Here is a 26,471-nt window from a genome sequence, read left to right on the forward strand (position 1 = left end):
GCGGGGTGGTGGGCACTGAATACAGCACCTGCGCAGGAAATGGGGGAGGATGGTAAAACAGTGTCACAGTTGCTTTTATCTACATAAACAAGCGCTGTGAAGAGAGACATAAAAGTGAGGCCCTATGGTGAGCAGAAGGGAATGAAATGGAGAGAGGAAGCCAGCCGAGAGCCCTACTCAGGGTGTGCTGTCTTGCGTTGTTCTGATTTTCGAGCTAACTGAAAGGCTCGCCTGGTCAAGACAAATACCTCTGCTAACCTTTCTATTAGTTTTTCACTCTTGCCTGTGAAAAGCCCTCAGTCTAGGTGAACCGAGTCGCCACTATCCACGGACTTGCAACAGAACTGTGAGGCACAGCGAAAGCGAGACAGCGCAGGCAGGCCTATCCTACCGCCAGTCTCCAACCAGGCCCGGCGCCAGCTCAGCCGCCGAGCCGTGTCTTCTGGCTGGCCCGCTCTCCTTCTCTCTGAACCACTGGTCACATCTCCTCCACCCTGCTCTGCCTTCTGACCCTCCAGTCTCTGCTCATTACTCAGAAGCTCATGACTGGGGACTCCCCCCCAACCCCTCTCCAGACCTAGGAATCTCCCTGCATTTCTACCAGACCCTCCTGTAACAGGGGAGGAAGTCTTATCAAAGGTCTTATCTCCACACATCCATGGTCAGCTGATTTTCAACAAAGCACTTGAGGCAATTCAATAAAGAATGGGTTACTTTTCAACAAATGATGCAATAAAATAGGATATCCATATGCCCCAGGGAAAAAAAACCCACAAAACAAAACAAAACTATCTCAACCTATTTTCACTCTACACACAAAAATTAACTCAAAATGGATCATAAACCTAAAAGTAAAACCTAAATCTATAAAACCTGTAGAAGGAAACATGAAAAAAAACCTTTGAGATCTTGAGATAGGCAAGGACTTCACAAAACAGAAAAAGTACAAATCATTTTTCAAAAAAAGATAAAATGGACTTCATCAAAATTTGAAATGCCTGCCCCCTGACAGACATGGTTAATAAAATGAAAAGACAAAACAGGCTGAGAGAAAATATTTGCCCTCCAAAATGTTCAGTCCCTACACAAAAACCTACACACGGATGTTTGTAACGGCTCTATTCATACTTACCAAAACCTTTTCTAAAGGGTCCGTCAATTGGTGAATGGATAAATAAATGGCGGCATATTCATTATAAGGAATACAACTCAGCAATAAAAATATGGCTACTGGTAAATATAAAAGGGATGAATCACAACAGCATTATGCCAAGTAAAAGAAGACAGACCCAAAAGGCTACACAGTGTACTATTCCATGTATGATGTTCTAGAAAAGGAAAAATCACAGGACTAGAATACAGGGCAGTGACGGTAGGGAGGGATGCTCGGGTGGGGTTTGGAAGGAAGGGAGGAAATTACAAAGAGATACGAGAAACCGACTGGGATGATTTGCATTTTTTAAAAAATTATCTTGAAAACTCTGGGGAAATGGTCGTATGCAGTGGCAGCATAATTTTGGGATCTCTCTGAACCTCCACATGAGAACAGCAGAACCATGAGATAGCAAAATCAGAAACCCATGAGTAATATTTACAAGAAAACTAAGGGGTATCCCCAACAATTCCAAAATACAAGCAGATGTGGACAAGAATACAAGAAACACAAGACCTATTTATCATCAGCATGTTATGGAAAAAGTAGAAGCAAGCATCAGAGCCTTGGACCTAACCTGAGAAATAACCAACACACATTCACGGGAAAGCACAGGGGCCGAGCTGAGAACAGCGGCTAAAACTGCAGGGGTGCTGGCCACTCCAGACCAGACCAGGCCCTGAGCCCTGCGGTGAAGTCCGCGGGGGATGGCGAAGGTCAGGGCACCCTCCCGGCACAGGGCCCTGAAACCAGGAGAACCTCCTGGGGCTAGTACCAGAACTGGAACAGAACAGGGACAACAGAGATGAAAGAAAGACGAAGTCAGACAAAGTGGACAAGGAGAAGCGGCAAGGGGAGCTTAAGTCAAGCTGCAGTATTTCTGAACACTATATGCACAGACCAAAAGAGGGCGCCCTGGGAAGATAGAAAAGCCATCTGAACCAAGCCCTCTCCTAAGAAAACGAACCTCAACAAAAATGAGCACCCAAGAAGTACCAAGGTCAAAACCCATGCAAAGCCATTATGGCAGAAAAGGGAGAAAGAGATTAACACTCAATTGAAAATGAAAGAAAAACTGGAAACACATACGGAAAAAAAAAACAGTTCAGTAGTGCTGCTGCTGCTGCTGCTGCTGCTAAGTCGCTTCAGTCATGTCCGACTCTGTGCGACTCCAGAGACGGCAGCCCAACAGGCTCCCCTGTCCCTGGGATTCTGCAGGCAAGAACACTGGAGTGGGTTGCCATTTCCTTCTCCAATGCATGAAAGTGAAAAGTGAAAGTGAAGTCTCTCAGTCGTGTCCGACTCTTAGCGACCCCATGGACTGCAGCCCACCAGGCTCCTCCGTCCATGGGATTTCCAGTCAAGAGTACTGGAGTGGGGTGCCATTGCCTTCTCCAGTTCAGCACTGAAACATACTATTTAAAAACAAGCTAAGGATTGTTTGGAAAATTATATAAGCTATGAAAATAAAAACATAAAGGAGAATTAGAAAAAATTCAGAAACAAGATGATAGATACTTCAAAATTTTTTTAAAATTTTAGAAATAAAGACCAAAAAAAAAAAGAAGAGCAACTAAACTCTGACGTCTGAAGAGAAATGGAAAGTGAAAAGGAAAATTCTAAAATCAAGTAGTTAAAAGGTTAGAAAGAATTAAGAAGAAAAAAAAAATAATGGTGAAAGGCAAAAAAGCCCCAACATACAGCTAAGAGTAAGTCCTGAAAAAGAAAACCAAACTAAAGGAATAGAAACAACAGAAAGGCAATACTTCAAGAAAAATTTCCTGAAGATTTTAACTACATATTTAAAGAGGACAAGATGTACCTGAGAACATCAACCAGAACAACCAATGCCAAGATAGTCTGATAAAATCGGGAGACTTCCTAGAAAAACCAAAAAAAAAAAAAAGAAATCCTTTGAGTGTCTAATTAAAAAGAACAAAATATTTTTAAAAAGGAAAATACAAGACCAGAATTGTCAGGCTAACGCAAGAGCAAGGAGCACTCCAGCGCACAGACTGTGGTTCTGAAATATCATTTCCAAAAAGAAAAACTGCTGATTGGAGTTCAACTTCCAGGAATGGCAGAACAGCATGAGCCAGACAAGACTTCCCCAGGTAACAACTGGGGACTCTATTTTCTGCTCAATTTCACTGTGAACCTGAAACTGTTTTAAAAACAAAGCCTTTTTTTTTTCTTAATGCCGTGTAAAACAGCATCAAATATGTGAAATACTTATTCACTTTTATAAACACAAGTTTACAAAATATGTATAAGAGCTGTACACTGAAAACTACAAAACACCACTGAGAAAAACTAAAGAAGGTCTAAATAAAAGGAGAGCTAACCCATGTCCATTGATCAGAAAGCTCAACAGGGTTAAGGTTTTGATTCTCTCCAAACTGGTCTACAGACCTGATGCAGTCCCAACACAAATCCCAGCAGTGTTTCATGTAGAAGTTTACAGGCTGGTCCTGAATTGCACACGGGAAAGCAAAAAAGTCTACTGTCAAGTACTATAAAGCATCTGAAATGCTACTCTACTTTCAACCAAGAAAAATTTTAAAAATGGAATGAAACACAAGTGGCAAATGAATTTCCTTCTGTCTCCTTACCTCATACTCAACTGAGGATGGCCTTAATAAGTTCCTGTCTCTCTCAAGGGCAAAGGCACGGCAGGAGGAATGAATGAGTGAATGAATTAGGTGAACAGCAGGCAGTCTCACCACGGACGTGGGATCAGGAAGTGGGGAAGTCGGAATATGGGTCCTGTTATTCTCACAGCCCAATCTGGGAGGGCCTGCAGGAAAAGCCCGTAATCGCAGCTGCCCTCTCGGAACTCAGAAACCACACGGCAGGACCTGAAGACAGGACGTGTGTGGATGGAAAAGGGCTGTGACTTTCAACGTGGTGTTCCAGAAAGTCTTGCGGAGGTGACATGTGAATGAAGACTGAAGAAAGTGAGGATGCGAGTGGGACACACACACACAGTCGCGTATACACACACGGTCACACACACTCACACATACACACATAGCAAGGCTCTGGTGTCATCCCCACCGACAAGCCTCAGATCACTGACTTTAAACAGGAATGAAAGCACGGCAAATTTCAGACTTTCAGAATCCCTCTGCATCCCTGACTAATCATGTACACTTGTTTGATATGAGATTAAGAGACGGTTAAAAACAGACACATCCTGAGTCCCATAAGCCCAGCTTTCAAACTTGGCTCTGCCACTTGAGAAAGGATCTAACTTCTCTGGGCCTCAGTTTTCCATCTAAAATGAGGACTGAAGACCTACCTTAGAGTGAGGCTCTGAGGATTAAATAGATGTTGTATTTGAGGGGATGAGCGCCGTGAACACACAGCGGATGCTCAGAACAAGCTGGCTGGTTCCTAACTGTCCAACAGAAACTCGACTTCCGGCTCAGCTCACAAAGCAGACACACAAAAAGTAGTGCATTAACAAGGTGACGCTGCCTCGGTCGGAAACCGAGAGACCACGCCTCATATCAAGCGCCTGAAGGCCCAGCAGGTCAGAGTCTTACTACAACAGACCACAAGCAACTGTGTGAGGTCCACGAGACGGCTGGTGCTCTGCTGTCACCTTTCGTGAAACAAGTGGGCTGGAAGGCTTCAGCCACTGTCGGTCAGACAGTATTTTCAGTAGAAGACACAAGGAAGGCAGGGGGTAAATCTGCTTCTCTGTGAAGTCAGTAACTGCAGCCTGTTTTCGTTGTTTGGGGAGGCAGAGAAGAGGCTGCTCAGGGCTCACCTCTTTCTATCTGAGGACACCCAGCTTTCCACCTCTCTCCATCCTGAAGAGAACTGCTTCCAGACAAGCAGCAGAGCCAGGGCCGTAACTCCGCATACGCTTTCCCACTTTCTGTCCTACAAGCAAAGCTGTATCTTGGATGATCTAATCAAGCCAACAGACAAACAAAAATGAAGAAATGCTGTAATGTATCAGCGCATCTGAGGAGGAGGAGGATGATGATGTTGATATTAAAACAATGAAAGAGCTGGGTGCTTGACTAGGTTCTAAGCCCTATTCTCATTATGTTACCTGCATTAAACTCACAATAACCCTACAGTAACTTCTATTAACAAAAGATGTATCTGAGGGTCAAAAGAAACAAAAAGACCGAACTCAGTTAATAAGCTAAGACTTTTCAACTTAACACAGTGAGGGATTAAGGAGCCCATGCGAGAACCTTCAGACTCCTAGTTCCATGTTCCAGTCTGCAAGACACCGGAAAAAGAAAGTCTGGAGTGATCCTAAATAGTCAGGAACGACCAGAGCTTGTGAAAAACTAGTTAAGTATATATCCAAGAATAAATCAATGTTGTTAATGATATTAACTGTAGCCTAGCTGATGTGGGAGAAAAAAATGTCACCTGCCACATCAGCAAAACAAGGACGCTGCAGCTGCAAAGCCATCAGCCACTGTGGTGGCCTGATCATGCACCTCGAGGTGATCCTTCAGGATGGAGAAAGCAGGATGCTGGCCCTAGACAGTCAAGGCGCACCTTCAAACGAATGATTTCAAAGAGCCCAGACTCTCGCATCTTCTCATACACAGAAAAGCACTAAATTTATTAACTCGAGATGTCTGCTGCTGCTAAGTCACTTCAGTCGTGTCCGACTCTGTGCGACCCCAGAGACGGCAGCCCACCAGGCTCCCCTGTCCCTGGGATTCTCCAGGCAAGAACACTAGAGTGGGTTGCCATTTCCGTCTCCAATGCATGAAAGTGAAAAGTGAAAGTGAAGTCATTCAGTCGTGTCTGACTCCTAGTGAGCCCATGGACTATAGCCCACCAGGCTCCTCCGGCCATGGGATTTTCCAGGCCAAGAGTACTGGAGTGGGGTGCCATTGCCTTCTCTGAACTCGAGATGTCTGGTTTTCTTTAATTGACATCTTTTGATGTCTGCACTACCTACATATCTTGGATCCTCCCTTACCTCTTAGGAAAGGTTGCTCAGAGCAACCAGAGAAGCTGTTTTCCAGGTTTAAGTCCTCAGAAAATCTGACATAAATGATTAGGTTATGTGAGAGGGTCTAAGGTACCAAGTGCCAGGAAGAAAAACTGAATGTAAATTCAGTGAAAGAACTAGAATCCAAGTCCAAATTATACAGAATTACTGGAAATCTCTAGTACTATCACTCATTTCTTTGATGATTTGTAAACCAGCACCTTTAGGATAAAGATAAAGAGTTCACGATTCTACCATTAAAATTCTCTGGGGAAAGACCGTTTCTAACAGCCAGGTCAGTTACTATTGAAAGAGGAGTTCTTCTATGAGGCGACAGGATATAAGGCAGTTATATTATCTCACATCCCCATTTGTAATAAAATAGAGCTCAACAGTTAATATGCTACTGAGGCCATTTAAACCTATTTGTAACGTGTCAACCCCCTAAATCCTCAAATTCCACTCTTTCCTACTCCCACCTTCCCCCTCAAATAAGTCAACTGACAAGTAGATAAAGTTTCTGAAAAATCCCTAAGGTTGGTAGGAAAAAAAAAAAAAAAACTTCAGAAATGCTGAAAAGGCCGCGGGGGTGCGGTATGGCTGAAAATCAGAGTATCCCCCTAATGAATTTAGAAAACTAATAGTAGTTTCGTAATTTCTCTCATTTTCACCTAGGTTTTCTTTCTTAACCTTAACAAAACATGGCTTAAGGTGCTGAAGTAAATAGTCGTGTAAAAAAGCTATGAGAAAGCTCAGAGCTTTCCTTGGATGATATTTATACCCGTGTGAAAGAAAAACAAGTCATTATTCCCCTCAAATCAAAATACAATTCCCCTTTCATGAAATAACTCACAAATAGGATGAAGAATTCAAGCAACATAAAATCAAAATGCCTTTTAAAACTCTAGAACTAGTCTGAGTGGAGTCCTGTGACGGTCCCCCAAATGATACCCTATCCAGTGTCCACTTGGACGTCCCGAAGACTCGCCGGCACCAAGGCACTGACTCTCTGGGAGTACTCGGCGCTGCCCCGCAGGCACCCTGCCAGCTTCTCCTCCGATTCCACAGAACTTGCTCCCTGATACACTGCCTGTGAGAGCAGTGGTGAGAAGCAGCTCAAGTCTGCTAATGGGATAAAACAACGTACCCATGATAGGAGAGACACCATTTCAGAAGGCAGTTTAGGAGGCTTGCTGAAGAGCCTACATTTTCATTAATCCTTGTTTGTTTGTTTTTTTTCCTTTATCTTCCTTCCTTTCTTCCACATTTACTTATTTTAGGCACCAGCATGACCACCCAAATAACACGACCTTAGAAACAAAGTGTCTACTTGCTCTGATTGTTACTCAAAGAGAAAGAGGAGTGGATCTGATTCCATTAAAAAGTAAATTCAAAAGAAATTTTAGAACACTAACAGGGGAATTTCTAGTTCTCATAGTCCTTTTGGGATGGAACTGTAATATCGTTATCATAATATGCTAAATACAAAGCAGGATCTATCTTCCTTCCAGGGAGATAAAAGTTCAAAAGAGTTCTTTTGGGTTTTAGAGCCTTAATTTTATACACACACACACACACACACACACACACACACATATAGATCAATGTCCCTCAGTCTGAAAGTGAGATGGCCACTTGGTTTTCAGAAGGATTTATCACTTTACAAAGGATTAGGGACAAGTATCCTTTAAGTAGGGAACATTCTGGCTTTATTTTAAATTTATTTTTAAAAATTTGAGTGACATTTTTTCCCCAGATATACACCTCTTGGAAAAAGGGAGAAAATTAAATTAATTAAATTAAAATCAGATCATATAAACTTGTGACTGATTAAATTATATAAAAACAAAAGTAATGAATGACTTAAAATTCATCACTCCAAATCACATTGTTCTTTGAGTTATTTACATCTGCTGCACCTGCATGATGAAAACATTATTAATAACATTAGTCACCAGCTCTCTTTCCCAACACCACATCGCTTTAGTGCTTGAAACCAGCCATGGTGGGAGTATTTACATCAGGTGTGAAAGTGAAAGTTGCTCAGTCATGTCTGACTCTTTGCAACCCCATGGACTGTAGCCTGCCAGGCTCCTCTGTCCATGGAACTCTCCCAGCAAGAATACTGGAGTGGGTAGCCGTTCCCTTCTCCAAAGGATCTTTCTAAACCAGGGATCAAACCCAGGTCTCCATCATGGAAATGAGTAAACATCATAAAACACAGAAGGATTTTTGTTAATTGTCTAGACTAAGGAAGATGATGGAGTAAGTGCTGAAAATGCAGATTAGCACAAATGGGAAAATACTCTTCCAGCATTTAAAAACCAGCATTAAAAATAGCAAAGGAGTCTTTCCTGTTACTAACAAATGAGCCAAGTTTCAACACATATTATTTGCTTCACTTTTGTCTTCCTTGTTAATATAAGGGAAAACATCAACCATGCATGTTGGAACTATACCCACTGGGCAGCTGCACCCGTAGCTTGGTTATGGATATGAAAGTTTAGCAAAAATCAAAAGCATTCTGTAAAACCAGATGACTATATAGAACTTACAACTAAGAGTCTTATTTTTTATTATTATTTGCAAATGGTGTACTACACATTTTTATGTTAGGAAAATGTATGATAAATCTGTGAACGCATATATATGCATTCTTTTCTTTTCCTCTTCCTTCCTTCCTTTCTTTTTTTGGAAGAGGTTTGAAACATCTACCAGAAGACCAGTTAGTGGGATCATCTCTACTCTGGCCTCTGAGTCCTTCTAATTCTAGCCATCTTTGAGAACTTGTTGCCAACTATATAATGTTCCAGGCTGCTCTGTAGACTTACTGCCCCAGACTCAGAAATACCCATTTATCCGAAGCACCCTGGCTTTCAGAGACTCCACCGGAAGCCTCCCAGGATGCTCCTTTCCAAGGTTCCCTACCCAACCTCCTCCCCTCCATCACCACTCCGTACCAGTCATACTCACCATCAGGGCAAACCCACCAGACAGGCACTCCTTGGAGGGCTTTGCACTATTTCTCTGCTGAAGGCTCTTTCCCCAGATGTCCTGCACAGCTACCTCCCTCGCTTCTTTAACATATTTGCTCCAATGTCCCTTTCTCAGTGATGTCTACCTGGCTACCATAGTTTCACTTCCAACTGTCTTCCCAGCCCTGGCATATTCATTACTCCTCATAATGCCCTATTTTTTTCTCATAGTACTTATCCCCTTTCAAGAATACTATATAATTTGTTTTTCTTATTTCCTCTCTATTCTATCCACTAAAGTATAAAATCAAATTCCTTACGATTATACAGTGGAAGTGAGAAATAGATTCAAGGGATTACTCTGATAGACAGAGTGCCTGATGAACTATGGACAGAGGTTCGTGACATTGTACAGGAGACAGGGATCAAGACCATCCCCAAGAAAAAGAAATGCAAAAAACCAAAATAGCTGTCTGAGGAGGCCTTAGAAATAGCTGTGAATAGAAGAGAAGCAAAAAGCAAAGGAGAAAAGGAAACATATACCCATTTGAATGCAGAGTTCCAAAGAATAGCAAGAAAAGAAAGCCTTCCTAAGTGATCAGTGCAAAGAACTAGATGAAAACAATAGAATGGGAAAGACTAGAGATCTCTTCAAGAAAATCAGAGATACCAAGGGAACATTTCATGCAAAGATGGGCTCAATAAAGGACAGAAATGGTATGGACCTAATAGAAGCAGAAGATATTAAGAAGAGGTGGCAAGAATACACAGAAGAACTGTACAAAACAGATCTTCATGATCCAGATAATCATGATGGTATGATCACTCACCTAGAGCCAGACATCCTAGAATGCGAAGTCAAGTAGGCCTTAGAAAGCATCACTACGAACAAAGCTAGTGGAAGTGATGGAATTCCAGTTGAGCTATTTCAAATCCTAAAAGATGATGCTGTGAAAGTGCTGTACTCAATATGCCAACAAATTTGGAAAACTCAGCAGTGGCCACAAGACTGGAAAAGGTCAGTTTTCATTCCAGTCCCAAAAAAGGCAATGCCAAAGAATGCTCCAACTACCACACAGTTGCACTCATTTCAAATGCTAGTAAAGTAAAACTCAAAATTCCCCAAGCCAGGCTTCAACAGTACATGAACCATGAACTTCCAGATGTTCAAGCTGGATTTAGAAAAGGCTAAGGAACCAGGGATCAAATTGCCAACATCTGCTGGATCATTGAAAATCCAAGAGAGTTCCCGAAAAACATCTATTTCTGCTTTATTGACTATGCCAAAAACTCTGACTGTGTGGATCACAACAAACTGTGGAAAATTCTTCAAGAGATGGGAATACCAGACCACCTGACCTGCATCCTGAGAAACCTGTATGCAGGTCAGGAAGCAACAGTTAGAACTAGACATGGAACAACAGACTGGTTCCAAATTGGGAAAGGAGTTCTTCAAGGCTGTATATGGTCACCATGCTTATTTAACATATGCAGAGTACATCATGAGAAATGCTGGGCTGGAGGAAGCACAAGCTGGAATCAAGATTGCTGGAAGAAATATCAATAATCTCAGATGTGCAGATGACACCATCCTCATGGCAGAAAGCAAAGAACTAAAGAGCCTGTTGATGAAAGTAAAAGACGAAGAGTGAAAAAGTTGGCTTAAAGCTCAACACTGAGAAAACTAAGATCATGGTATCTGGTCCCATCACTTTATGGCAAATAGATGGGGAAACAGTGGAAACAGTGACAGACTTTATTTTTTGGGGCTCCAAAATCACTGCAGATGGTGACTGCAGCCATGAAATTAAAAGACGTTTGCTCCTTAGGAGAAAAGTTATGAACAACCTAAGCAGCATATTAAAAAGCAGAGACATTACTTTGCCAACTAAGGTCCATCTAGTTAAGGCCCTGGTTTTTCCAGTAGTCATGTATGGATATGAGAGTTGGACTATAAAGAAAGCTGAGCGCGGAATAATTGATGCTTTTGAACAGTGGTGTTGGAGAAGACTCTTGAGAGGTCCCTTGGACTGCAAGAAGATCAAAGCAGTCAATCCTAAAAGAAATCAGTCCTGGGTGTTCACTGGAAGGACTGATGTTGAAGCTGAAACCTGATGCGAAGAACCGACTCATTTGAAAATACCCTGATGCTTCGAAAGATTGAAGGAGGGAGGAGAAGGGGATGACAGACGATGAGATGGTTGGATGGCATCACCGACTCAATGGACATGAGTCTGAGTAAACTCTGGGAGTTGGTGATGGACAGGGAGGCCTGGTGTGCTGGAGTCCATGGGGTAGCAAACAGTCGGACACGACTGAGCAACTGAACTGAACCGAAAGTATAAAATCTACAAGGACGAAAACTGCTGTCTGTTCTGCTCATATGTATTTTCTTTGTTCACTGGCACACACAGTCACTAAGTACATGCTGAATGTACTACAAGGTCGTGTTTTATGTATTACATAATATGTATTACAAGGTCAATATTTTAAATAGTATCCATTTTTAACTTTAAATTAATGTCTGGTATGGATATTGCCTCCAACGTGACTTCCCTAAATTAATAGCATGAGTTGCCCTACAATTCCCAAATATAATGAATGCTCTCATTCATGAGAGCAAATCAATGAAAGGAGTAGTAACCATCAGGTGTACTTCTCAACTAAAACACTGTAAAGATGTAATCTACAAGAACATCCCTGCAAACACCCGGTTTCACTGTCAGCTGAGCAATTCACCCTGGCCCAGGCAGGACTCATCAGGAGATGTGGATTCTGAAGGCAGTTGCTTGATGGTTCCCAATCATGTCTAAATAATGCCCTCCTTTTTAATAACAAAGGTATCATGAATGCCCACAACACAGCTGTAATGTTAGCATACACTAATTAGGGAAATGCGTGCGTATGTGCTCAGTCGTGTCTGCCTCTCTTCAATCCCGTGGACTGTAGCCCACCAGGCTCCTATCCATGGGATTCTCCAGGCAGGAATACTGGAGCAGGTTGCTATTCCTACTGCAGGGCATCTTCCCAATCCAGGGATTGGACTTACATTTCCTACATCTCCTGCACTGCAGGTAGATTCTAAACCACTGAGCCACCTGGAGAGCCCACTTAGGGAAATACATAATAACAAAAGACTATGAACTAAATGAAATTGTATGCTATTAACCACAACAACTGTTCTACAAACTAAAAATAGAGTTACATTATATGTTCATATAAGTTCTTTTACTTAGCCTACATAGGATGCTTCAGGCAACTCAGACAATAACCTCAAGTCTTCCCAGAAGTCCACAATCAACAGGGTTAAATCAGTGGCATAAAGTAACCAAAAGCTTCATTATGGATATTTGAACCTTATAAATGGGAACATCACAGTAATACAATTTAAGCATAAAAAAATGAGCTCAAGTAACTTAAAGAAACAAACAAAAAAACTAGCCCTTTGGAGTCAGACTTTGGATCTCCCAGTTGCTAGTGTGTGATCTTAAAAGTTCCCTACCACCCTCACACCTCGGTTTGCTCGTCTGCAGAAGAAGGACCAACACCAGCTCTTAATCCTCAGGCAGGGCTATGATGAGGATGAAATAAGGCAGTATGTGGAAGACCCTGAGAAGAATGTGTGGCACCTCACTCAGGGCATCTAAGTGCTGCTGTTTCTCGCCAAGTTCCATCAAATCCAGCCTTCAGGCCCTTGTCCCTCAAAGTCTGATATAAACTCACCATGTTTCACCTTTTTGCTACTAAAATTTAGAAAGACAAGGTTGAAAAAAAAGGTCTCAAGAAAGAACAAACCCTGCCATGAATATCTGTGGAAACCTTGAACATTTGTTAAACTATGCTGCTAAGTCACTTCAGTCGTGTCTGACTCTGTGCGACCCCAGAGACGGCAGCCCACCAGGCTTCCCCATCCCTGGGATTCTCCAGGCAATAACACTAGAGTGGGTTACCATTTCCTTCTCCAACGCATGAAAGTGAAAAGTGAAAGTGAAGTCGCTCAGTCGTGTCCGACCCTCAGCGACCCCATGGACTGCAGCCTTCCAGGCTCCTCTATCCATGGGATTTTCTAGGCAAGAGTTCTGGAGTGGGGTGCCATTGCCTTCTCCATTGTTAAACTATAAACACGTGTATACTGATAGGTTCCGAGGCCATGGCGGGTTAAACACCACTTTGGCGGGTGCAACAATTGCACAGTATTTGTAAGAAGACATACGATGTGTACCATATAGACATGTAAAGATACAGAATTCTTTGCCATTAAAAAAAAAAAAAAATTTCCCAGAGCATTTTTGGTAACACCAAAGAGGACAGTTCTAAACGATCCTTTTCTTCCCAACAAAGCAGCTTTAATAATAATGAATTCACTGCCAGCCTTCACTGGAGGTTGAACTTTCAGAACCCCTTTAAATGCAAAACTAAGTGTATCCCTGTTTCATACTGAATGCAATAGGATATGAAGCAGTTCTCAGGGGACCTGGCAAGGTCTGTGCACTGACGACTCGATGCCTGCTGAGAGGGGCCCCAACACACAGGTAACACTCGACTGCAGACAGAATCTTCCCACCTACAGCTCAGGCCCCTTTAAAGTTAATCTGAACACGCTGTACAGGAGAGGAAATGAAAAGTGAGTTTTCTCCTCTACTGTGGCCCTGGGACTTCCTGAGATTTCCTTTCCACTGCTGATTGGCCCAGAACTACTGGTTCCTTCTAACTATTCCCAATTGTGTCTGTCAAGACATAATTAGGGCCGTACACTAAAGAGAAGTGTTCAAATGTAATAGCACCATTAAATCCGACAAATGTTTCTTACTTTCACCCTCAGGATAGCAGGAAAAATAACAATTACCATTTGACATCTTGGCTCAGTGGAACCTTCATATTTTTAAGCCATTTTACACATAATTTGCAGAAATATAAGTATAAGGAGAATGAAAACAAGGCAAAAAATGTTGCTAGCTCTGCATTTATTTCTGATTTGTCTAATAATTATGAAATGTTAGTTTCTTCTTTTCCAAATGGAAAATGAAAAATTTTGCACTTTCAACTGTGTTCAATTAAACCTGAAAGTCGGCTAGAACGACGCTTCCAGTCTTCTTAATTACATTCTTGAAACAGAATACAGAATTAGAAAATGGCCCCAAAATTAGAAAAATGAAAAGTGACAACTTATTTCACTATTGGATCATCCTTATCTAGGTGATTTCATCATTCTTCCATTTTACTCGCATATTTGCATTTCATATTCCTCCATTTTTAAGCATATTTTGGAATAACTGATGAGTAATGATGAGTCATAATAAAATAACACCTATGATGACTAAATAGCAAGATGTTTCAAGATACAGAAAACATGATCCATAAGATCCCATATTGTAACTTAAATTTATGTAAGGGTGCAATGGACCCCTATGGTAATGGCAAGGCAGAAGGAGGTTTATTCAACTAAAAAACTAAATAAATTTTCTCTTTGTGCTTTTGACAACCTCTAAGAAAGAATAAAAACCATGAAATGCCAATCCTTCCAAATAAAAAGAACTGCTCAAAACTCAAAACCAAAAATTGGAGCTAATCAATTCTAAAAATACCCCAAAGGTTAAGAATACTTTTTCTCAAATTGTGTTAAATGTTAATACCAGAATAATTAAAAATTTTAAGTGTACATAATATCACCTATTAAGTTAGAAACACTGTTTTAAATGAAAGATGGAATAAAATGGATATTTCATATTACTAGTAGTACTGTAAATTAATACAATATTTTTAGAGGAATTTCATCAAAATTTTTTAACTTCATAGTCTTAACTCAGTAATCAAATTTTCAAAAGTCAATCAGAAATAATCTGAAATACTGTGAAAACTGTATGAATAAAAGCATGTATTACAGTGATATTCATGTAAGTTAAAACTTAGAAGAGGCCTAAATCTTCAAGACTAAGGGGTGTCACATCACACAGTCACTTAAAATGACAGTTAAAGGGAACTCCCAGGTGGTTCCGTGGTTAGGGCTCCACGCCCTTACTGAGTAGGGCCTGGGTTCGATCTCTGGTTGGGGAACTAAAAATCCCACAAACCTGTGGTGCAGCCAAAAAAATTTATAAATAAAATAAAATGATGGTTATAAAGACTATCCAGCAACATGGAATAAGTAATACTCTTCATCTTTCATCTCAGACGAGACCTCTCAACCATCACTCTACAGCTGAACAGCTAACTGCTATGGGGCAGATACTCAAAGATATTCACCAAGTAAGCACCACAAATCAAAATCTCTAACAAACCCGCAGCATCTCCACACTTCTAACACAACGACAGAATGACAAACCCACACCAAGTCCTCTGAATCTACCGTATACATTTCCTGTTCACGCCCACATCTGCCACTGTCTCCAAATAAAAACTATTTGATGGCTAGCACATAGTAGGTGAATTATTAAATGAGAAAGCACAGTATATAAAATTTCATGCTGTAATTAAGCTATGTTAAATGGCACAGGTAAACACACACACAGTTTGAGGGCCACATCACAGGAACAGTTGTTAACATGTTACATAACCACGCTCCAGTCCGAGACTATTTTTTTTAGTTCCCAATTTTTACCTAAAAACAGAAGTGTCCCCCGCCATTTTAAATACATTAATACAAATGTATTTTAATCTAGATTTTTAAAAATAGACTTTGAAATTCAATTCCAGTGAGATGTCTAGCATACTGGTATGGTCAAACCACAAAAATCATCATAAAATGATGATCATAAAAGTATCATAAAATGGTAACTTCTTTTGGAAAGCAGTGTGCAATACCAAAAGCCATACATGTGTGTATACCTTCGATTTAAGAACTCCTCCCTTGTGAATTTATCATAAAAAATAATATAAAAGAAAAATATGTACAAAGACACTTGAGACAAAATTATAATACTTAAAAACAGTAAAAGTCTCTAAAATTAAAGAGATTGGTTGAGTAAATTATGGTACATTCTTTAAAAAAAAAAAGTAAATATAAAAATAGGAACTAGGAAAAAAGATGACAGAATGTTAAGTTTAAAAGCAGAATATAAATAATGTTGAATTAAGAAGTTTTTTTCAGGCCTCTATTAGAGAGCTTTAATTTTTATTTTTTTAAATTATGAAAGTATGATAACACATTTACAGGAGACTTGGAAAATACAGAACAAGGTTACATATAGTTCCACTCTATATTAACAATTATTTTTAAATAGATAAATTAAGATTTTTAGTTGGAGTTTTAATATCAGACTTTCAAAAATTAACAGAATGAATATATAGAGAAGTAGAAGGATACAGTAAACCTGAAAAGCACTGTGAACCAATTCAACATAATTAAGATTTACACAATTTTCAAACCACAGGATACAAATTGTATTAACTATGTCAATTAACCAAAACTTCTCTTCATAAATGGAAAATGGGTGGACACATAAGGGGAAAGTGAAAATGGGGAAAATATGCCCACACTAAAAGTATCTACTAATGGGACTTTGAAGATGTTTAAAAATCAAAACAGAGAGAAAGGTAGATACAGATAATTTAAAATTTTTGAAAAGAAAAGCTGGAGTTTCAGGAAGGATAATGATATTGCTAAATGATAAAAAGGAATCTTGGCCAAATACAAAAGTTTCCTTAAAGAAAACAAATAGTAAATATATTCATGTATAACTGCTCTAACAAAGTTCCAGAGACAATAAATTATTAACAATGCTATTTTCTTTCTAAAACAAGCCACCTACGGTTTAAGTTATATGCTTTTTCTTAAGACTTTAAAAACTTTGGGGGGCATTTAATTGGATATCAAACACTTACAGAAAAGGAAAGAGTGCCACCTACTGAACTGTAAGCCCTTTCACAGGAAAAAAGAACCAATATTCTTATTTAGACTGCAGAATTTAAAGTCTCCACCAGAAATAAAATGGTCCTTCCTCTGATGGAGTCACGAGTCAGAATCCAGGCCCCATCACTTCCCCCTTGGATGACCAAGTTCCACCCAGACTCTTCTCTCTCAAAGCCACCCTCCACCCTCACCATCACCGTATCCTGGCCACTTAAAACACAGTCATCAAGTCCTTCATTCCTTAACAGCATAATTTGAAATCATAATTTAAATCATAATTTGAAATCATACATAAATATTACTCTAGTCTTTCTCCCACACCCTCTTAGATTAGAAACTCTAGGAAGGCAAAGCTGGCTCTTTCTGGAGACACACCCCTGTATCTCCTGAAATAACCAGTGTGCCTGGCAGACAGTAGGCTCTTCATAGCTATTTGTTAAATAAATGAAAATACGATTCTGAATTTTCTTTAGCACCAATGGTACAAGATCTATATACCACCATTTTAAGTGAAGCAAATAACTTGGTATTATTCTATCCGAAACAGAAAAGCTCCATGCAGCCATAGCAGCTAATTAGTTAAATAAAATGCAATTACTGCACTGTTCCAGATAAGATTCAAATTCAACAAAGCAAGAGAGAATAAATCCTAATTTACAACAAAAGCACTCACACTGGGGTCTTAGTCCAAGTCAGCCGTGTAACGTCTATTGCCCTATTCACCTCTCAAGCTTTCCCTCTGCTACGTATGGGAAATTTTCCAAGAAATCTAACTGTGGATATTAGAAACTTCTGAAATTTCTAAAATTTTATTAAAATCAACAAAATATTTTTCTATCATGGAAGGGAGAAACAGACAAATGTGGTGGTTAAGGTATGTAAAATACCAAATGCTTAATTAGATTCTTAATTAGATACTTTCTAATTAAGAATCTAATACTTAATTACTTTCCTAAGGCATTAGATACTTTGCTTATTTAGAAGCACAGAAACTACTTTAATATTGCAAGCGTGCTCTTATTTTCATAAATCCCGAAAGCTTAAAGGAAAAACATTCCAACCAGGAAGAGAATCCTGGCCTGCTGCTGCTGCTAAGTCGCTTCAGTCGTGTCCAACTCTGTGCGACCCCATAGACGGCAGCCCACCAGGCTCCCCCGTCCCTGGGATTCTCCAGGCAAGAACACTGGAGTGGGTTGCATTTCCTTCTCCATTGCGTGAAAGTGAAAAGTGAAAGTGAAGTCGCTCAGTCGTGTCCGACTCCTAGCGACCCCATGGACTGCAGCCCACCAGGCTCCTCCATCCATGGGATTTTCCAGGCCAAGAGTACTGGAGTGGGGTGCCATTGCCTTCTCCGTTAGAATCCTGGCCTGGTCCAGTGTAAAGTGGAGTCCATCACAGCTGTGTGTGCTGGAACCTCTACTCTCCACTCTGAAATATATGCACCTCTACTTAAGGGCTGAATGCAAAGCTGGAGACACCCATATATTTTAAAACTCTAACTCAAAAACTTACACTATAGGTACAAACCCACACCTGTCTTGCCAGAGGCAGGGAAACAAAGTCTTATCAGTCCTTACAGATCCTTGCTGCCAATTTCAAAGAACACAGTGAACTGCACCACTGATAGTACACAGTACATAGCAAATCCAGACCGTGGGAAATCCTAACGTCCAACACTCCAGGCTTCTCAACAAATACAATGCATTGTAAGGGGGAAAAGGGAGTAGGCGGGGGCAGGGAATTAGAAGTGGGCCTGGAGATTAAAAGAAACTTAAAAGATACGAGAAGTAAAAAAAACCAAAAAAAACCCGTGGTAGATGTGAAAGGAAATTAAAGCATCTAGGGATACACGTTTGACTGATAAAACTATTAAGAAAAACAAAGCAGTATTCAATGGCACCCCACTCCAGTACTCTTGCCTGGAAAATCCCATGGACGGAGGAGCCTGGTGGGCTGCAGTCCATGGGGTCTCTAGAGTCGGACATGACTGAGCGACTTCACTTTCACTTTTCACTTTCATGCATTGGAGAAGGAAATGGCAAGCCACTCCAGTGTTCTTGCCTGGAGAATCCCAGGGACGGGGAAGCCTGGTGGGCTGTCGTCTCTGGGGTCGCACAGAGTCGGACACAACTGAAGTGACTTAGCAGCAGCAGCAGCAGCAGCATTCCCTATAATAAAGCGAGAAGAGTGGAAAAGATAGGGGTGGGCACACAGCGGGGCTCTGGAGTGGTTGGTAAAGTTCTGGGTACTGAAATGGGAGGTGGTTAAAAGGTATTTGCTTGTTGTTTAGTTGCTAAGCCGACTAAGCCGACTCTTTGCGACCCCATGGACTATAGCCCGCCAGGCTCCTCTGTCCATGGGATTCTCCAGGCAAGAATACTAAAGTGAGTAGCCACTCCCTTCTCCAGGGGATCTTCCCAACCCAGCAATCGAACCTGCATCTCCTGAATTGGCAGACAGATTCTTTACCACTGAGCCACCAAGGAAGCCCTTTATAAAGGTATTTGCTTTGTAATAATTCACTAAGCTATACCCACTCCTCAAAAAAAATACATCAGTAAATAAGGATAAACACTGCCTTAAGTCAACCAGTCAGGTGGTACTTTGTGATCTCAATGAGAGCGACTTCAAGAGAAGGACGGAGGAAGACATAGAAGCAGCTTGAGAGACAAATGGTAGGAACTGACCTGGACACACACCCTTGAGTCAAAACATTTCCTATTAAGAGACATAGGATTCACACCTTAAACACATTACTCTTGGCGAATGAGAGTATGAGGAAGACGAGGAAGACCTTTCGTTTTATACTGAATATACTTGGACAGTATTTTTTTTTCCCAACATGATTGTGTTACTTTTAAAAATTATTTTGAACCTATAAATGTTTATTTTTGAAAGTGCTTCATAAAATAAGCCCTGGGAGAGAAGAGACAAATGCAGAAGAATTTCAAATGATTTCTGCAGAAGAGTTTAATTTGTGGAAATACTCCACCTTTAAAGGGGGAAAGTATAACTCCCTACTCCTTAACAGCTGTCTACGCACAGGGGATTCCTTCCAAAGGTGACAGTGTGGGAAGAGGGAAAAGAGGGTACCTTCAGAATGGATAAACCGAGAAACACTACCTCTGCCACACGACCAAGGTCAGCATCAACAGTGATCAATCGTGTTGATAGGATGCACCTTTAATACGATGAAAATGGCACTTCCCAACTGTGGTCTTCCTCACCCAAAACCTGTCACTCCAATGCAATCATGAGAAAAGCCTGACAAATTCCAACAGAGGGGCACCTATATACCTCTGACCAATACTCCTCAAAACTGTCATGGTCATCAGAAATGGAAAGTTTGATATCTGTCAGAGTCAACAAGAGCCTAAGAAGACACGGCACACGATATGGATGGAACAGAAAAAGGGTATTAGGTAAAAAGTAAAGATAATGGACATTAATAATGCATAATAATAATGTATCAACATTGGTTCATTAACCATAACAAACATCCCACAGTAATATATTAATATTACATGAAACTGGGTACAGGATTTTCCTATAAATCTAAATCTATTTAAAGAAAGTTAACTTAAAAAATTTTAAAGCCCTAAAAGTAGCAACATCATAGTATCTTGACCAAGTTTCCTAGTTTGAGGTTGTTAAGTTTCCTGCAATAAGTAAAGCAAAATAAATGGTTTCTTTTTTCCTTCTCAAATATTATGGACCAATCAACAGATCACCTAGAAGACCAGTGATTTACTGACCATACTTTTGAGAACCGAACAATGACTCTGAAAGAGAATGCTATTTTTCACGCATTCCTTGGCAAATAAAACAGGAAAGAAAAATATGTTACTGTTGTGAATCTGAAAATACATACGGTGGGCTGGCATGTGGGCAGTGTTCTTGGGTAAAACACACTGGGTACTGGCCATCAGAACTGTAACAGTGTGTGCAGGATGTGCATTTATAATATCCTTTCAAAGAGGTTTCACTTGTAAACACATAATCAGTTATAACAGGTAGGAATTCGTCTCTCATCTTCTCCCACCCCATCTTCACACGGCTGACAGTCAGAGAGCTCCTCCATCAAGCACACACCCCAACCCAGCTATTAAGTCTGTGTCTCCTTAGCCTCTAAGCATGTGATTAACACTGTTTTAGATTTATTCTTATTGTTGAGTCACTTCCTCGAATGTATATTGTCCTTCAAGGGAAAAGGAAATTCCTCAAGAGTGAAGCAGCAAGATGGGAAGGGGACCAACATGCGTTATTATGTGTTACGCACTGTCCTATTTTATATAAATGTCTTACAGAATCTCTCCCTCAGTCCTCACCACCACTCTGGTGGCAGATATTATATACCTGCCTTACAGATGATGGAAATGACACTGGGAAAGGTAAAGTGCCTTTGTGAGACTACAAACTCAAACTGAATAACAAACTGCATCACAGCTAAATGGCTCCATGAAGCCCAGGCTTCTTCTACAGCTCCCCAACCAGGGACCAAACCCACACCCTCTGCACTGGAAGGCAAAGTCTTAACCACTGGATCACCAGAGGGAGTCCCCACACTCTTTTTTTGACATGAAGCAGGTTGAAAGATTGATAAGAGGGTAGCCCCATGACAGAACTTTGCTAGTAAGATTCTATGACCAAAGTCTGACCATGCCTGTGGCTCTTAGGAAAATAAAACAAAAAACCTGGTGAACAGATGTTATTATCAAAGTTGTTCACATCTGTACCACACTGTGCACCACTAACCAGAATACTAGATACCTTCTAATGTGCTGTGCAGTGGAAAAAAAAGACTTCAGGTTGTAAATGACTTACTAATTGACTTGTGTGGCTGTATTAAAAACTGGGTAACCAAGACTGTATTTTATGTTCTTTTCCCTGAATAAAAGGTTTTAAATAAGCACCTTATTGTACTGCCTATCATTACTATATCCTTATGAACAATATGCACATTATATGAATCAGCAATATTTCTGCTCCTTAGAAAATCCACAAGTGTTAGCTGGAAAAAGAAGTGGTCAAGGCTTACATTATTTTCCTCCTAGAATGTTTATAATTTCTATTGCAGAAACTTCAAATAACATAGGATTCTTCTTTTGCTTCAAATAATCCAGAAGAGAAACTCAAAAATTTACTATTGTAATTTCAGAGAGCAGTCAGTAGCTAAAACCACTGAATCATTTTTCACTCTCCTTCACTACCCAGTACAAATCTGCTATCTTAACTACGTTTCCTTGGCAGTATTTAAACATGATAACCATATCACTTTGAGAGAATTTCATTGTATATAATTTGAGTGCCATAAAAACGAAACAAGAAGGTAAGCACAGACTATAATCAAAGTCCTAGCTTTGGTTCTGAGTAGTGAGCTCATTAGGGTTTATTACAATATTAAAAATAATTAACTCTCCAAATTAATAAATGCAGGCCATGCAATGACCACAGAGGAATCTGTGTGTGAACCAGGAAGTGAGATTAATTGAACCTGAATTCAAATTTAAAAAAAAAAAAAAGAAAACAATTTAAACAATCTAACTACTAAACAGGAGGTTGAACGGGAGGCAAAATGATATGAAAACTACAAAACAGATTTAGAAAGCTCCAAAGTACACAGAGAAAATGGACTATATAACTCTTTATATGGAGAAGACAGTAGTTCCAGCTCAAACACATACCAAATGATAACATACACAGTCTTGCTGTTACACTTGACCAGTGTCTAACTCGCTGATGATACACGAATCACTCTGAGAATCACTAATATGCCACTGACTCATAACAGTGTCTTCCCTTCAGTTTCCTCCTATGTAATGCCTTCCGTTTTCTCCCAGCATTTGATGACCATTCACGTTTTCTTAGCACAATTTCAAATTTTGTGTATTCTAAGTAGCATTTTAAGCATACTGGTATACTTCTAAATGGCATTTCATCTAAAAAAAATTTCAGAGCCATACAAAGGCTATTCTTAAAGTACAAGAGGACACATCACAGACTAACTTAATGCTACTTTCATGAAGAGGGGTTCTTTTCAAAACAGTTAGTACCAGGCCTCAGCCCAAGAAACCCTCCTTTGATGATGTTAACACTGAAATTCATTTGTTATTAAAGTAAATATGTGCTTAGAGAAGCTGTAACAAATATAAGTTTCTAAGATCAAGAACACAGACACTACGGAATGAGGGGTTTAAACAGAACGCCTTTACACAGGGGGTTACAAAGAGTAAGACAGCCTCCAAGGTAATAAAGGTTACAAATACAAATAAATTCAAAGGTGGGGAGGAGACAGATTCTTAGCAGCTACTGAGGAACACTGGGAATGACTGATTTCCAAGTATGAAGATTTCCAAGCCATGCTGTTAATGTACCATTAGTCAGGAAAGGAGGACAAACAAGGAACTTCTATAGGCAAGACCCTACAAACAACACTTAATTGAACTGGTTCAAGAACACCTACTGAAGGCATGCTTTGTATCACATTTACTGGTGAAACTGACTGCTGCCTTCAGTCAGGACTGAATCTCTAAGAACTTTAAGTAGAAAAGTACTAAGCTGTCAAGTAGAGTTTTTTTCCAAGGGACTCAAACCAGAAAGCTATGATAGTTTTCCATGTCTAAACTGTTCCTCAAACAATATAGAATTACCATATGATCCAGCAATTTCTCTTCTGAGTATAGACCCCAAAGAACTGAAAAGCAGGGCATCAAGTATTTGCAATGTTCATAGCAGTATTATTCACAACAGCCAAAAGGTAGAAACAACCTAAGCAGCCATCAAAAAATGGATGGAAAACAAATGTGGCTTCATATGCACAATGAAGTATAGTTCAGCCTTTAAAAGGAGGGAAATTTTGACACTTGCTACAATATGGATGAATCTGGAAGTGATTTGTTAAGTGAAATTAAGAATTGTTAAGTGAAATAAGCCAGTCAAAAAAGACAAATATTAATGCATATGATTTCACTTATATGAAATACCTAGAGCAGTCAAATTTGTAGACAGAAAATAGAACGACGGCTGCCAGGGGCTGAGGCGAGGGGGCAATGAGGAGTTATTGTCCAATGGTTACAGAGTTAGAGACCAAAGTGTCCTGGAGATGAACAGCGGTGCTGGTGGCATAACGGTGCCGATGCACTTAAAGCCACCGAACTGCACATTAATAAAAAAGTTATAAAGCTATTTCTGCCATCATTTGCATTATCCTGAAGCACAACTATGGTCTTAGAATTTTAAAAAAGAAATTGCAACTTTTCTGCTTTTTAACAAGAAAAAATGTTCTGTACCTGCATTACAGACCACAAATTACATATGTATCACTTTAGAATCTTAGTGAACCTAGAAGATCAACATGTAAAATCATGCAGGAAAAAAGGAACTCTTCAAGGATTGACTATGCCTGAGTACGTATTATTTTGCAATAAAAATTCTGTATGACCAAACATAAATATTTCTACTCATCATAAAGATACAGATAAATCTACATAATATTAGTGAATGTTCACCCACTGTTTCCAGTATCATCCAACTCACGTCTACAGTAAGTGGGGAGAACCACCCCAATTTTATGCTTCAAAGCTTTTCTCATTTACCGAATATCCCATTCTCATTTACTCTGTCTCCTGACAGGCTTCTCTCTGAGGTCACGTTTGGTTCTCCCCTACTTAAAGTTTACAAAGGAAACTGATGCCTTGATGATTCCAGGCCTCTGCCTGCTGAGGCTGACTACAAGTTTGTTGCCTTAAAGGTTAGAACAATCTGTAAGTAATATTAAAATATTTTTATTGCATTTCCAGAATTTATATGTTAGCATAACATTTTATATAATTCAGTTAGAAAACCTAAGCAGATTAAAAACCCATTAAAATAGTTACAAATACATGAGCAAGAAACAAAACCCCCCACAAACCTTCTTGAGAAGACACAATGGGTGGCATGTAATCAGGGATGTACTCTTTTCTCTCCTCTGCATCTTTACTTCCGGGTTGAGGAAACTGAAGGACGTTGTTCTTGCTAACAGGAAATGAAGGGATCTGGTGTGGGAAAGTGACGGGTTCAATATTGTGGATGTAGTCTTCTAGTTCATGAAGACTAACCCCCATGAGTTGGAAAGCTTCACCAACATCATCCAAAATTGGGTCTGTCCGGCCATCTGAAACAAAGTCAAAAGCAGAGCAAATTATTTTAAGAAAATTCCATGAATATCTTTTAAGGCATTAAGATAAAAAGTATTAGGTAAATATGGAGCTCAGAAACAAATATACTATATACTTAGGACTCAGTTATTGGAAAGAGTTGAATAGAGTTTCAACAGAACATCATATTGTTTAAATATTAGAAAGTTAATTTAAATACAATCTGATGACCAGCCAGAACACCACAGACAATTCACACTAACAACCAGCCAGTACAGAACTAACGTCAAAAGTAACTCAAGATGGTCAAGGGCACCTGGAACACTGGCTGACACAAAGTAAATGTTTGTTATAATTTTTTATCAAATATGTAGAATGCTGAGCTAGGTAAATGTCCATTCCATTTTCTCTCTGTTAGTGATACAATGCTGGAAACTACAACAGTGGTTGGCATACAGCTGGCATTCCATAAACATCTGCTGAATGATTATACCACTAAATCAAATTTTTTTTTTAAATCTAAGAAAATGTGTTGACACAACTTAGACCATACAGGCAATTTAAATATACATCTTAAATGTATTTAGAAGATACTATATAAAATGGGTAGAGATAAACCGATAAAGCATTAGATATAGTGAGATTCTCTTTAGAAAAGGAGGTTCCTTCTCTGCCTGCTCTTAGCAGAACTTAAGGTCTCTACATCTTTGAAAACTATGAAAATTCCAGTTCCAGATTTCTGATAGTCTTCTTTTTTTTTACTGTAATCTCCTATAATCATATCAAATTCAGTTTACCTGAAATTAAATCATGATGTAAAATGGAAAAGAACAATACACAGTTTGCAAAAACTAGACATGTTTGCTAACACCCACTCAGAAAACTTCTGGAAAGATACACATTCAACTTTAACAGGTTACAGGGCTGAAAGCAGCAGACGGGGAAGGGAAGAACTGAAGCATGAGACTCGTATCTAACTTCAAGAGTGTGGTAGTCTGAATTTCTGTACAAGTACAGGTTACTTTTATGATGTATAAAAAAGAGAGAATACATAAAATGAATACTTGTTCTTCCCCTTAATGACAGGCAGGCATTTTCAACTCTTTGATCCTTATTAAAAGCACTATTCTTTTCTCACTCTAAAAAAATGTGATCCTCTTGAATTCCTCCACATTTGTGCAGTTTCAGCCCAAGACCTTCCAGTCCTTCCCCCTGCACCATCCTTGTGGGCCCTGGCTTTCGGCACTTCTCCTTTCACTCCGTCCCACTTTCCCGTCTCATCACAGCTTCAAGCCCTCCCCAGAGCATCTCTAGTGCATTTCACCGACAGCGCAACTGTCTTCAAGTATCACTTTCAGCACCCTCCCCCCTGCACAGAGGT

At 39.9% G+C, this 26,471-nt stretch overlaps 1 protein-coding gene across 1 annotated transcript in view; it reads right to left on the reverse strand.

Annotated features, from left to right (window-relative positions):
- Positions 1–26,471, reverse strand: part of TAF3 (TAF3 RNA polymerase II, TATA box binding protein (TBP)-associated factor, 140kDa) — a gene marked incomplete at its 5' end in the record, with an annotated part of 122,883 nt that overhangs the window by 92,289 nt on the left and 4,123 nt on the right. The window contains one exon of the mRNA XM_010853157.1: positions 24,865–25,107. Within this exon, the coding sequence (XP_010851459.1) occupies positions 24,865–25,107 (243 nt within the window). The remainder of the gene's footprint in view (positions 1–24,864; positions 25,108–26,471) is intronic.

This window comes from Bison bison, unplaced genomic scaffold (genome assembly GCF_000754665.1).
Source record: "Bison bison bison isolate TAMUID 2011002044 unplaced genomic scaffold, Bison_UMD1.0 scf7180017864323, whole genome shotgun sequence".
Lineage (NCBI taxonomy): Eukaryota > Metazoa > Chordata > Mammalia > Artiodactyla > Bovidae > Bison > Bison bison.